The sequence below is a fragment of the Lynx rufus genome, unplaced genomic scaffold (genome assembly GCF_022079265.1).
Source record: "Lynx rufus isolate CCGP_SWC_20201006 ecotype Redwood Valley unplaced genomic scaffold, mLynRuf1.p SCAF_2, whole genome shotgun sequence".
Lineage (NCBI taxonomy): Eukaryota > Metazoa > Chordata > Mammalia > Carnivora > Felidae > Lynx > Lynx rufus.
Genome location: NW_025814834.1, coordinates 37,934,306 through 37,948,428, shown reverse-complemented (window position 1 = coordinate 37,948,428; position 14,123 = coordinate 37,934,306). Strand labels below are relative to the sequence as shown.

Sequence of the window (14,123 nt, the reverse complement as noted above, 5' to 3'; positions counted from 1 at the left end):
CCGATGTAGGGCTTGGTCCCATGAACCATGAGATCATGATCTGAGCTGAAATTAAGAGTCTGGTGCTCAACTGACTGAGCCACCCAGGTGCCTCGTAATTTCTTTTGATAGGAATAACTGTTGGTGATTACAAGTTGATGAGTTATCTATTAAAGAAATGTTGTTTTTGGGCTTTTTGACTTTATAGGTCAGTATTTTTTACCTACTTTTTTTTAATATTTCTTTTTTTTTTTTTAAGTTTATTTATTTTGAGAGAGAAAGTGTGTATGAAAGTGGGGGAGGGGCAGAGAGAGGGAGAAAGAAAATCCCAAGCAGATTCCACACTGTCAGCACAGAGCTTGTCGCGGGGCTAGATCTCCCAAATCATAAGATCATGACCTGAGCCGAAACCAAGAGCCAGACACTTAACCGATAGAGCCACTCAGGCACCCCTTATATTTCTTACTATTTGTTTGAAACCCACCATAATGATTTTCCTCTTCATAATTGGCCCTACATTGAAAAAGCTATTCATGTTGTTTTCTCCTCATTTAGTTTTTGTCATGGTGAGAGTATAGGAAGTAGCAATTGTTTATAGAACATTTTTAGTTACAAGTAATTCCTTCATATTATCTAATATCCAGTACATATTCAGTTTTCCTTAGTTATTTCAAAAGTTGCAGCTAGTTTGTTTAAACTATGCATTGCATTTTCCTTGATCTGCATTCCTTTTAATCCATAGTACTTTTTTTTTTTTTTTTGGATACTTAAACTCATTGAAAATAATTGGGGTTAGGCCAATTCTGCAGAATTAGAAACTGTCAAATGACCATTTTATTGATAGACCTCTAAGGCTTAAAGACAAGTGACTTTCTGTTTGCAAAATTCACATCTGATGTTCTTTTATTTGAAAAGGCAAGTTCTGTGCTCGCTTCGGCAGCACATATACTAAAATTGGAAGAATGATACAGACTAGATTAGCATGGCCCCCGCACAAGGATGACATGCAAATTCGTAAGCGTTCCATATTTTTAGAGCCTAAATGTCCATCGGCTGATGAATGGATAAAGAAATTGTGGTTTATATATACAATGGAATACTACTTGGCAATGAGAAAGGATGAAATATGGCCCTTTGTAGAATGTGGATGGAACTGGAGAGTGTTATGCTAAGTGAAATAAGTCATAAAGAGAAAGACAGATACCATATGTTTTCACTCTTATGTAGATGGATCCTGAGAAACTTAACAGAAGACTGTGGGGGAGAGGAAGGAGGAAAAAAAAAGTTAGAGGGAGGGAGCCAAACCATAAGAGACTGTTAAAAACTGAGAATAAACTGAGGTTTGTTGGGGGTGGGAGGGAGGGGAAAGTGGGTGATGGGCACTGAGGAGGGCACCTGTTGGGATGAGCACTGGGTGTTGTATGGAAACCAATTTGACAATAAATTTCATATTAAAAAAAAAAATGAAAAGGCAAGTTCTCCAAAATAAGAAGTATCTGGTACTTGTCTAAGCAAATAGACAAGTTGACTTATTGGATGACTTATTTGGATGACTAATTTCATTCAGGGTGTTACTCTTTTTGTGTTAGTTAATTGAAGCAATATTAAGATTATCATTTTATATATGGGAAAATCCACATAGCAGTTTTATTGATAATTTATTGAAATTGGCTACATAGTATAGTGAATTATGTGATAATTGCAATTAGGAAACTGAATCAAGAAGGCTAGTTTCATTTTGGCAAATAGTAAAGATGCATTATTCTCACTTTAGAGTGGAAAAGATACCCAGTTTGTGATGTATTATGAGATTTATATGGACTGTCATTGTCATATTTGCTTTTTTTCTTGATTAGTAATAAATATAAGATAGGATGATTATCAGCATTAGGTCTTGTGAATGAGTCTTAGAATTGTAACATTGTTTACTGAAGACCAGCTCCATTGAATTGTGTCAAGGGAGGATGAATGCTGGTGGCATTTTCAAGTGGTAAGTTGTATGCAAAGGAATTTCTGTAAAAATACAAAAGAAAATCTTGAAAGGACACTTTATGAACTCTTAGAATAATTGTGTAGTCAGGAAATAATAGCAACTAACAAATTAGGAACTAAGAAAGTTGTTCTTACAGATGAAAAGAACAGGGAAGATTGTAAAGTAGAAGAGGCAGGGTACTCAGCACCAATGGTGATTTTACTCAATGTTCTTGAGAATTAAAGAGTCATTGCAACAGATAGAGTTAATTGTACATAGTGACTGTAAGTGACAACTTGTTATCAACAACAACTTGTTATCATCTGCTAGCCCTTTCAGTCACATGCAGACTGCAGTAGCATTATAAATATATATTTGGCAAAATAGAATTTATAAAAGCCTGTGAACAGATTGTTTCTTATTTTGTAACCTTGTATATTTTGCTAACTTTTTGCTGTTACAAATGATACAAAATAGGATTAGTTAACTGAGAGTTAATTGGAGAGAGATGGAGGGAAGCAGCTAAAACAAGATAAAACCTTTCCCCCAACTCCAAAAAAGTTTTTTTTTCTTCCAGTAACCAATCAAAGATCTAAATTTATGCTGATACAATAGTAGTCATGAACCACATGCAGCTACAGAGCATTTAATGTTGGTAGTCCAAACTGAGATATGCTCAAAGTATGAAATAAAATACCCTTTCAAAGAGTACAGAAAGACATCAAATATCTCATTAAGAGAGAACTAGGTAATCTGTATACAAAAGAATGAAGTTAGACCCTTAACTCACACCTTATACAAAAATTAGCTGAAAATGGTTCAAAAACCTAAATATAACAACTAGAATTATAAAACTCTTAGAAACATATGTGTAAATCTTATTGGTCTTGGACTAGGCAATAATTTCTTAGATATGACCCCAAAAACACAAGTAATAGAAGAAAATATTCAGATTTTATCAAAACTAAAAATTTTTTTTTGCCTCAAAGGACACTGTCAAGAAAGTGAAAGGACAGTCTACGAATGGGAGAAAATATTTTTTATAAACATATCTCCGATAAGGGTCTGATACCCAGATACATAACTATTGCAACTCAGCAATTAAAAGACTACCTAGTTGGGGTGCCTGGGTGGCTCAGTCAGTTAAGCATCCAGCTTTTGATTTCGGCTCAGGTAATGATCTCATGGTTTGTGAGTTCCAGCCCTGTGTCAGGCTCTGTACTGATAACGTGGAGCCTGCTTGGGGTTATCTTCTCTATCTCCCCTCTCTACCCCTCCCCTACTTGCGTGCACTCATGCACATGCTCACTCTCTCTCTCTCTCAAATAAGTAAACTTAAAAAAAATTAAGATTACCCAGTTAAAAATGAACAAAGGATTTGTATAGACTTTTCTCTGAAGAAGATAAACCAATGGCCAATAAGCACATGAAAAAATGCTCATTAATCATCAAAACCACCATGAGTGGATAAATGGAATGTACAGGATGGAATATCATTCAGCCATAAAAGAGAGTGAAGTTCTGATAACATGCTACAGTGTTGATGAACCTTGAGGACATTATGCTGAATGAAATAAGCCGGACACCAAAGGGTAGATGTTACATGACTCCACTTACATGAAATATTTATAAAGAGCAAATTCATAGATGTAGAAAGTACATTAGAGGTTGCTAGGGGTTGGGGGATAGTGGACATGGGACATTATTGCGTAATGGTTTACAGAGTTTCTGTTTAGGATGATGAAAAACCTTTGGTTGGAAATACATAGAAGTGATGGTTGCACAATAGTGAATGTAATTAGTGGCATTGAATTGTACATCTAAAAAAGGTTGAGACAGGGGAGGGGGCACCTGGGTAGCTCTGTCGGTTCAGTGCGTGACTTCAGCTCAGGTCCTGATCTCATGGTTGGTGAATTTGAGCCCCACATCAGGCTCTCTGTTGTCAGCATGGAGTCTGCTTGGGATTCTGTCTCTCCCTCTATCTTGGTCCCCCCCCCCCCCACACACACACACTGTCTCAAAATATATAAACTTAAAAAAAAAAAGGGTTGAAATGGCAGAATTCATCTTAAATGTATTTTACCACTTTTTTTTTTAATGGAAAAAGAAAAGACACACCCCACAATGGCATACACTTCACCTACTAGAATGATCAAAATATAAGAGATAATAACAAGTGTTGGCCAGGATGTGGAGAAAGGAGCATCATCATACAGTGCTGATAGGACTATAAAATACCGTAGCCACTTTGGGAAGTAGTTTGGAAGTTCTTTAAAATGATAAGCGTAGTTACCATATGACTTAGTAGTTCCACTTTTAGGTGTATACCTAAAAGAAATGAGAGCATATGTCCATACAAAACTTGTACACTGATATAGTCACATTATTCATGATAGCCAAACATGGAAACGACCAAATTTCCATCAACTGAAGATGAGTAAATAAACAAAATGTGATACATGCACACAACGGAATAGTGTTCAGCCATAGAAAAGAATGAAGTCTATGAGGGATTACAGCATTTTTGTATATATTAAAAACAAAGTTTAAAAAGATTTTGAATCGAAAAGAGAAGTAATATTCATGCTGCACTATGGGTGAGCCTTGGAAAAATGCTAAGTGACACAAAAGGCCACATATTACTCCATTTTTTAGAAAATATCCAGAATAGGCAAATCCATGGAAAACAGAAAGTAGATTAATTGTTGCTTCAAGTTAGGGGGAGGAGAGATTTGGAAGTGACTGCTAATTGATACTAGGTTTCTTTTTGGGGTGATGAAAATTTTCAGAAATGTAGTTGATGATGGTTGCATAAATTTGTGAATATATTAAAAACTTCTGAGTTTTTATTTTATTTTATTTATTTATTTATTTTATTTTTTAAATGTTTATTGTTGAAAGAGACAGAATGTGTATGGGGGAGGGGCAGAGAGAGAGAGGGAGACACAAAATCCAAAGTAGGGTCCAGGCTTTGAGCTGTCAGCACAGAGCTCAACATGGGTCTTGAACTCATGAACTGTGAGATCATGACCTGAGTTGAGGTCAGATGCTTAACCGACTGAGCCACCCAGGTGTCCCTGAGTTGTACATTTTAAAAGAGAAATTTTGCCAGGGCCCCTGGGTGGCCCAGTCAGTTAAGCATCCACTCGGGTCGTGATATGAAGCCCCACATCGGGGCTCAGTGTGGAGCCTGCTTGAGATTCATTCTCTCTTTCTCTGTCTCTCTCTGCCCCCTGCTCCCCAAAGCAATAAACATTTTAAAAGAAATTTTATGGCATGTGAATTACATGTTTGCTAATTTTTAAATACCCCAAAGAAGTTCATTAATAATTTTTGTAGCAGTTATATGTTGACATAATTTGGGGTAGATAGAGAAATAAATTATATCATTAAAATTAATTTCACCTGTTCTTTTTTAATGTAGTTTTGTTGTAACATTAAATTTTATAGTCATTCTGATATTGTAAGACGTTTTTCTTCAGACATGCTCATGTTTTTGGAATAAGACAAGTATTTCATAACAGACCTCATGCAAGAGGTAGAGCTCTATGTTGATGCATTTTTTATATCCTTTCCTTTATAGTGTCCTGCAATAGACTATACTAGACACACACTTGATGGTGCTGCATGTCTTCTGAATAGCAATAAATATTTTCCCAGCAGGTAAATAAAACTTGTAAACATGGTGTTAAACTTTTTTGGATTTGATTTAAAAGGTTGATGTTTTTATTAAAACAAACTAGGTTGCTGCTTAATGAATTGTGTTCTTTAAACTTTTTTTTTTTTTTTTTTTTTTTTTAGCTATCTTATATTTAGCTAGTTGAGAATTACTCAAATTTTGAAATTAAGGTTGTGGTTAAACTAAAAGCAGCAGGACTTGGCTCGCAAAGCTCACAGGCCAGTTTAGTCAAGGGTACTTCCTGCAGGGCTGTCCCTCTTCTGCTTTAGAGTTGTGGTATTTACACACTTAACTTCTTGAATCTCTGTGATAGAGCTAGCCTCCTCTTAGACAGCATGCCTGAAGAGCACAATTTCTAATTCTAAGTTGGACTGGACTGCTTGTTTTTGAAGGATTCCTTATCCTTGCTTACAGATTTTTAAGATCTGGGAAGAAGGCTCTGCATATTGTAATATATTATTAGTGAGGTTTGTTACTGGCCTTTTATTCTATGAAGACACTTGTTATCAGATGGATAGATTTGGAGATTCCCCCCCGCCGCCCCAAATATCAACTTCAAAGGGCTCATATAAAATACGTTAAAAGATACTATTTTTTGCTTCAGTATCCTGTATATATTTTTTAATATCAAAAATATGCAAGCATTTTTTATTTGAAAAAATCAAATTCTGTAGAATAAAGCAATAATTCCTTTTAGTAGTTTTAATCATCTGTAGTGTACAAAGTGTTAATGTGGTAAATGTTATGTTCTAGGAAATTTTGATTTGTTGGGGATTTAATTGCATTGAACTTTCATAAAGTCTCAAAGCTTACAATACTGAGTATCTTAGGCACTGTGGTTACGTAGAAAGAGCACTGGCCCAGGAGTAAGGAACAGGGAGGGGTCCTGGTCCTGCTCTTGCCACTTATTAGCACTGTGACCTTGCACTGGTCACTTTTTTCCCCAAGGTTTAAGTCTCCACACTTGTCAATTGAGAAGATTAGACAACATTGTTCCTAAGATCTGTCCAGCTCTATGAATCTGATTTCTTTCCTATTTCTAGGGTTAGCATAAAGGAATCATCTGTAGCAAAACTAGGATCAGTATGCCGTAGGATTTACAGAATATTTTCACATGCTTATTTTCATCATCGGCAGATATTTGATGAATATGAAGTAAGTATATTTCACTAATTATCCTGATGCATTCTTATCAGAATGACAATAATATACATGGATATTACATGTAGGCTTTTTTGGTTTTGAATAGTAAAATATCTTTTTTTCTTCCTCCCTACAGAATGAAACATTTTTGTGTCACCGGTTTACTAAATTTGTGATGAAATATAATTTGATGTCCAAGGATAACCTGATCGTACCAATTTTAGAAGAGGAAGTTCAGAATTCAGTTTCTGGGGAAAGTGAAGCATGAAGGGAATCATACAGAAAAAAATGTACTGATCACATAATTAACAATAATTATGTACTGTATATATATCGTTTAGACACATCAATCATGTATCCATATTATAGTTTCTTTGTTTAGTATAGGTTTTTGTATGCTGAGTGTTGCCTTTTAAAACGGGAAATACTTTTTAAGTTATTCATGAGCTGTATATTCACCAGTGTGGCACTCATGGTTTTTAAATAAGATTAGTATTATCTGTTTATAATGCCTGTTAATAAAAGAATTTACAGTTTGGTAAAATTGCTGCTAAACAATCATTGGATCACAATCCTCATCAGATAAACCTGTCTATGAAAAGATGAGTGAGCTTGAGGTTTCGCACAAGCCATTTACTAAAGAAATAGTAATATTTTCCTTTGGTTTTACCCCTAGTTTAGATATTCTAGAAAATTCTGTAGTACATAGTTCAGTCTTAACTGTTAACTTTTCAAAAATGAGATGAAAGTGTTTTCAAATTCTGTTTATAGTTTTTGATACACATATATGATTATGTGTATAATCCAAATATAAATGCAAATGAAGTATTAGTAATACCTAAATAATTTTACTGTGCTACATAAAGTATATTCTAGACCAGCATACTTGGAAAGGACTTAACCTTTCTGCAGCAGTGGACTGTTAGATACAAGATGATGATAATGGTAAGGCATGTAAATGATGTTCCCACTGGAAATCTGTCCTGCCCTTCTCATTTCCCTTAATTCCTTACCCAAACTACATTAGCTGGGAAGCTTTTCACCAGACTGTGATTTAGTGTGGCTTCTACCTATTTATATTTGTATTAATTGCTTACAGATTATACCTCATATTAGCAATTACATTACACTACAGGAAAAATGTATTGGCATAGGCTCTTGCTTATCTTTGTTTTGCAAAATTGTTCTAATTACGGAAAGCACTCTTTAAGATAGTTTGATTCTTCCTGTTAGTAATATTAATCTTTTCATTTAACCATCTAAGAAACATTTAAGAGTTGAAAAATATTGTAGTATTTATTTTACATCCCTTCCCCACAAAGTTTATGTTTGAATTATATGCACATGTGAGTCTTTTTTTGCAATAATTCACAGCTTCCAAGGGTGTTGAATGGTCATACATTTTTTTGACTTTGTTATAATTCAGTATCTTGAGAAAGATTCAACTGCAGATTTTACAACCTTTTCATCTACTGAATGCAATTTTTAACAAAGCACTGGAGGTCTTATTGCTAAACTGGTTGTAATGAGGCACTAAGATAGGGCAAAAAATTATACATGTAGTGAAGAAAATATTTTAAATCCATCTCTTGAACAGAATTAACAAATGAGAACTTTTTCATTTAAAGGGGTTATTTTGAAATGAAGATGAAAATGTATTCATCTTGATTTTTTTTTTTCAAATTTAAGGAAATAATTTATACCATACTATACAACAAAGGACGTGTAGCAAATATGTAGGAAATAGCAAACTGAGTGTGTATGTATATATTTATGCCTTTCCAAGCCTGGCCTTGAACAGTGCTATCCCAGCAGCCAGTCGTTACTTTAACTCACAACTAACTATCTTTTTAAGAAGTTTTGTGTTCATAGTGAAAGCAATGTTGACTTGAAATTATGCATTTATATTAATGTCACTAGAAACCAATGGGAGTAGTAATTTTTACACAAACTTGCTAAATATCGAGAGACTAAACTACTAAGTTAATAAATTATGTATAGCAATATAGCTGTTCTCTCTAGATGGTGTCTCACAATGGATTTCTGTTGCTTGATTATTTTCATAGTAAACATTTGAACTAAGGCCGTGGCTGGGATTGGTGATCTGGCTAAGTATATTGAAACACATTCTGAATAATAAGACTTGGTGTTAACGGGGAAATAAAGTATGTTTTTTTCTTACTCATTCCATTTTCCCTGTACTGTGTGTTTGGAATTGATCATAAAAAAAAAATACCCCAAAAAGAAAACATCAGTTTGTAGGCTTGCTCTTGTATTCACATTGAGGTCTTACTCATACTCATTGTACCATGAAATTGACTCATTGTACTAGGTATAAGACCTAAATGAAACAGTTACTGTTTTTCCTTAATACTCTTTACAGAATTTTGAAAATACACATGTATGTACATAAGTGGTATTAAAAAATTAACCTGACAAAAGATTGATTTATACAGTAAATCTAAGAAAGGAGGAAAAGAAAACTCGCAGTTCTGTGCAATAAGGAAATTAGGCTGCGCTTTTTTTTTTTTGATTATCCAATATAGATCCCAAAATTAAAACTTTCCATGAATTTTGCTCCTATAGTCAACTCACTCTTAACTCACTCTTTCTCCTGTCATAACTGGGAAAGTAGCTATCTTTATGTTTCTGTAAGTATCCTAGTTCTCTTTTGTGTGTACATTTTCCCTGACTTGAGGTGTTAACTTTGCATTTCTCAGTTTCTCAGTTAAATTCTTAATGAGTTAATGCTTTCTAATAGAATCAAATTAGAAATCCATGATTACATAGGGCAGCTGGGTGGCTCAGTTGGTTAAGCGTTCAGCTTTGGCTCAGGTCATGATCTCACAGTTTTGTTCGTGAGTTTGAGCCCCATGTCAGGCTCTGTGCTGACAGCTGGGAGCCTGGAGCCTGTTTGGATTCTGTGTCTCCCTTTCTCTCTGCCCCTCCCCTGCTTGTGCCCTCTCTCTCTCTCTCTCTCTCTCTCTCTCAAAAACAAACATTAAAAAAAAATTAATCCATGATTACATTGTTAGCAAGGATAATGTTAGTTTTTTTAACTTGTTTTATTTTTCATTTTTAAAAATTTACATCCAAATTAGCATATAGTGCAACAGTGATTTCAGGAGTAGACTCCTTAGTGCCCCTTACCCAAATTTAGCCCATCCCCCTCCCACAACCCCTCCAGCAACCCTCAGTTTGTTCTCCATATTTATGAGTCTCTTCTGTTTTGTCCCCCTCCCTGTTTTTATATTATTTTTGTTTCCCTTCCCTTATGTTCATCTGCTTTGTCTCTTAAAGTCCTCATATGAGTGAAGTCATATGACATTTGTCTTTCTCTAATTTCACTTAGCATAATATCCTCCAGTTCCAACCACGTAGTTGCAAATGGCAAGTTCATTTCATTCTTTTTGATTGCTGAGTAATACTCCATTGTATATATACACCACATCTTCTTTATCCATTCATCCATCGATGGACATTTGGGCTCTTTCCATACTTTGGCTATTGTTGATAGTGCTGCTATAAACGTTGGGGTGCACGTGTCCCTTCGAAACAGCACACCTGTATCCCTTGGATAAATACCTAGTAGTATAATTGCTGGGTTGTAGGGTAGTTCTATTTTTAGTTTTTTGAGGAAACTCCATACTGTTTTCCAGAGTGGCTGCACCAGCTTACATTCCCAGGGTAATGTTACAGTTTTAAACCCACTAACTGATGTTAAATTCATTGTAATAGAACTAATTTGTTTTTTCCCTGGGTATTTTGCCCCGTGATGACAGTTTTTTGCCTGAAGGCTTCCTATAATTTTATTTGCACAAATTCTACATTTTATTTATATACCTTTTGAATACTTAAGTGTAGTTAAAAGGTTTCTTGGTGTTTTTCCTTGCTATGCAAATGTTTTAGTAAAAGTTGATTTTCATTTCTTGGATGCAGCTAATTGTTGACTAAGACACTACCGATGTTTAACACATTTAGCTACTTATTTGAGTTGGTCTAAAGATCTAAATGTGGCTTCTGAAAAAATAGGCATTATTAGTGTGGTATACACAATAAAACCAGATAACTGCCAAGTGAAACCACTAGAGGGTTAGATTACTCATCTAAAAGATTTGATTAGGAGTCTCACTCTTAACATTTGGGGATACCTGGTATTTTATGTGGACTGGAAATCTAACTGCTTCATTTGTTTGATTTTTCTGCTATTTACATTTATTTTTATAATACTCAAAGCTTTATATCAAATGGGAGAACCTAATGTAATTAAGCAGAGAATACTAATTTTGACAACCTACATTCCCAAAAGTTAAATACAATTGACATCCTGCACTTCTATCCATGAAGTTAGTAAGAAAATGTTCTATTTTTTTTTTTTTAATGCTTTATACATTGTTTTAAAAGATATTAGGGGCGCCTGGGTGGCTCAGTGGATTGCATGTCCAGCTCTTGATTTTGGCTCAGGTCATCTCAGGGTTGTAGCCACACATCAGGCTCTGTGCTGAGTCTGGAGCCTACTTGAGATTCTCCTGCCTCTCCCCTGATCTCTCTCTCTGTATCTCTCTCTCATACATTTTAAAAAGTAAGAGGTTGGGGTGCTTGGGTGGCTCAGTCGGTTAAGCATCCGACTTTGGCCAAGGTCATGATCTCACTGGTCCCAAGTTCGAACCCCAGATCGGGCTCTGTGCTGACCACTCAGAGCCTGGAGCCTGAGATTCTGTGTCTGCCTCTCTGCTCCTCCCCCACTCATACTGTTTCTCTCTCAAAAATAAACATTAAAAAAATTTTTTTTTAAGTAAGTTTAAATCAAGTAGGAATGATGGGATTGTGTCCTCATATTTTTCTATCATATCCCTCAGAGATAAACTGAAGGAGTTAAAGGAATAGTAAAACTCCTAAGATGAGAAAAGGGTGGGTATGGTCACTATTACAAATGTGTTTAAAACACTATTACGGTGTTTTAAAACCAGGTGTGTATAGGAAAAAAATATATGCTTGCCTTGATTGGGTAGTATTTAAACCACTTTAAAAATACTTGGTGCTTCTGGTTTTTTTAAACATAATTTTGCAAAGCAAATGCAGATCTTGGATTCTGATCCTTGAGATAACCATTAGTCAGTGATTGTATTAATTTTTGAAGTCTGCTGTAGTAGATTTAGTGGCTTAATATAAATTTCTTCTCTTACAGTTCTTGAGGTCAAAAGCTTGAAATCAGTTTTATTAGGGCTAAAATTAGGTTCCTCTCTTTTTAGAGGCTCGGGAAAATCCATTCCTTGCCTCTTTTATTGGCTGGAGGCTGCTGGCAGGCATTCTCTGGCTTGTGGCCACATCATACTACTCTCTCCTTCCATCATTACTAATGCCTCCTCTTCTGTAGTGATCTCTGCTTCCTTCTTCTCAGGACATTTGTGATTTCCCCTTTTCCCCTTGTGATCCTTAATCACATTTGCAAAGTCCCTTTTGTATACAAATTAATATTCACAGGTTCTGGGATTAAGAAGTGGACATTTTAGTGGACTTTAATAAAGTGGACTTTATTCAGCCTACCACAACAATCCTTTCAAATTCATTGTTAATTCTCCATTTTATGTGCTTAATTTTTAATCTGATTGTGGTACTTTTTATTTCTTGTATGTTATGTACTTGAGATAAACTTGGAATTTCTGCAATGGCAGCAATCTGACTCTGTAAGCAACCAAACATTCCAGGCCTGTTAAAATTTACCTGGTTTTCCTCAATCAAATCAACCCAAAATGCAAGAGGGTTATCCTCTCTAATGCCACAGTTAAAAGTTCTCGTATTAGTGTCGTTATAAAACAAGGCTTTTGAATTCCACCAAATTATAAGATTCAACATGTTTCAAATAGGCTCTCACATTTAAACAAAACAAGGTAACTGCCAACTCTTGCATCAAAGCTGTTTAGAGGGAGGTCAGCTGAGGGCTACCCTCTTTCTCTGTTTTCCTCTTTATGTAGCTTTCATCATCCTCTGTGACCCGGGGAAAAGCAGGTGGTATGTCCCAACCCCACTCCTTCCTCTAGGAACTTACCCAAAGTGAATGTTGTTGCTGTCACCAGATTTATCTCCCCCTCAAGAAACTATTTAACAATTACTGTTTATTGATTTGAAAGAAGTGTACCTTTTACCTCACCTCCTACATTTCCCAGTGGTTTCCCAAATGGATGGCATATCAGAGTCATTTGTGAAGCTTTTACAACTCACGTCTTCCAAAAAGAAAATCTAAACTGCAATTTCCTCTATCTCCATACGTGAGTGTGCCCCATACCTGTTGGTCTGGAATCTTTAGGACACTTAGTAGGGCCATCAGGTGTGTGCAGTCTTGCTTAGCATATTCTAGACTGAGGAACATATGTATCTATTTGGGAGCAACACAGACATTGAATCAGCCTTCATATCACCACTTAATTTGGGTGATTTGCTTAATTTTGGGAACTGAATCTAAAGTAACAGCTCTTGTTAGCACAACCAAAGGGCTCTGTGGTGCTGGTATTAGCAAATCCCAAGGAGAAAGATGAGAAAATATATTTAGAGCTAGAAAAGAACCTTAGGAATTACTGAGTTGAGCCTCCTTTTTCTTGTCCTCTTGTTTTATCAATAAAAAAACAAAACAAAAAACCTCAACAAGAAACCAAGGCCACAGAAATTACTTGTTCAGAATTTCCACAGATAGTGCAGAGCTGGGGCCTCAGATCCCTCAACAGTGTGGAACTTAACGTAGAAAAGATGAAGAAAGGAGAAAAGTTCATCTGATGGGGTCTAGGAAACCAGCATCCCTTGCCACATGACTTCTCAGTAGTACAGTACCATAAACATGGGCCATCAGGTGATTGCCATTCTTAAAACACCCAAGTTAAAGTGCATGTTACATAGGATTCTCTAGCTGGGTCCTAAAGTACTTCTTGGGGCCAGAGCTTAACAAGGCAGTCTTTATCTTAGTCTCTGGGAGCAGGTTAGAGTCAGGGAGTTGTGTGAAATTTTTTCATCTAATAGAGTATTTGGTACATCTGAGTGTAATACACTAAATAGTTGGGAGGTTTGGGGACTTCCAAAACCCCTGATCTATTTCCAGGGCATATCTTAATGACTACTGTGATTTGGGCTGATTATAAACAGCCCCTTCTCCTGCTTACAATTCTAAATTAAAAGTAGGTCAGTCATCAACTGGCTAAAATCCCATTTGCCTTCAGCTTTCACTAGCTAATTTACAAGTATGCCAAAAGCTTCACAATGTACTCATTCTTCCCAAGGGCTTCCTATACAACCAACCACTAACCTGATGGATCTCTCAAGTTCGACAAAAATGTGCTTCTTTGAGTTAGAATTGTACAT

At 35.7% G+C, this 14,123-nt stretch overlaps 1 protein-coding gene and 1 non-coding gene across 3 annotated transcripts in view; both read left to right on the top strand.

Moving 5' to 3' along the window:
* MOB4 (MOB family member 4, phocein) overlaps positions 1 to 8,958 on the top strand; it is a 44,985-nt gene extending 36,027 nt beyond the window's left edge. For both annotated transcript variants that reach the window (XM_047083064.1, XM_047083063.1), the window contains 3 exons: positions 5,535 to 5,614; positions 6,674 to 6,785; positions 6,910 to 8,958. In XM_047083064.1, the coding sequence (XP_046939020.1) occupies positions 5,535 to 5,614; positions 6,674 to 6,785; positions 6,910 to 7,041 (324 nt within the window). In that variant the 3' untranslated portion in view covers positions 7,042 to 8,958. The remainder of the gene's footprint in view (positions 1 to 5,534; positions 5,615 to 6,673; positions 6,786 to 6,909) is intronic.
* LOC124516728 (U6 spliceosomal RNA) lies at positions 904 to 1,012 on the top strand. Its single transcript, XR_006963136.1, has one exon. It is a non-coding gene; the product is annotated as a U6 spliceosomal RNA (small nuclear RNA).
* Positions 8,959 to 14,123: the final 5,165 nt, after the last annotated feature.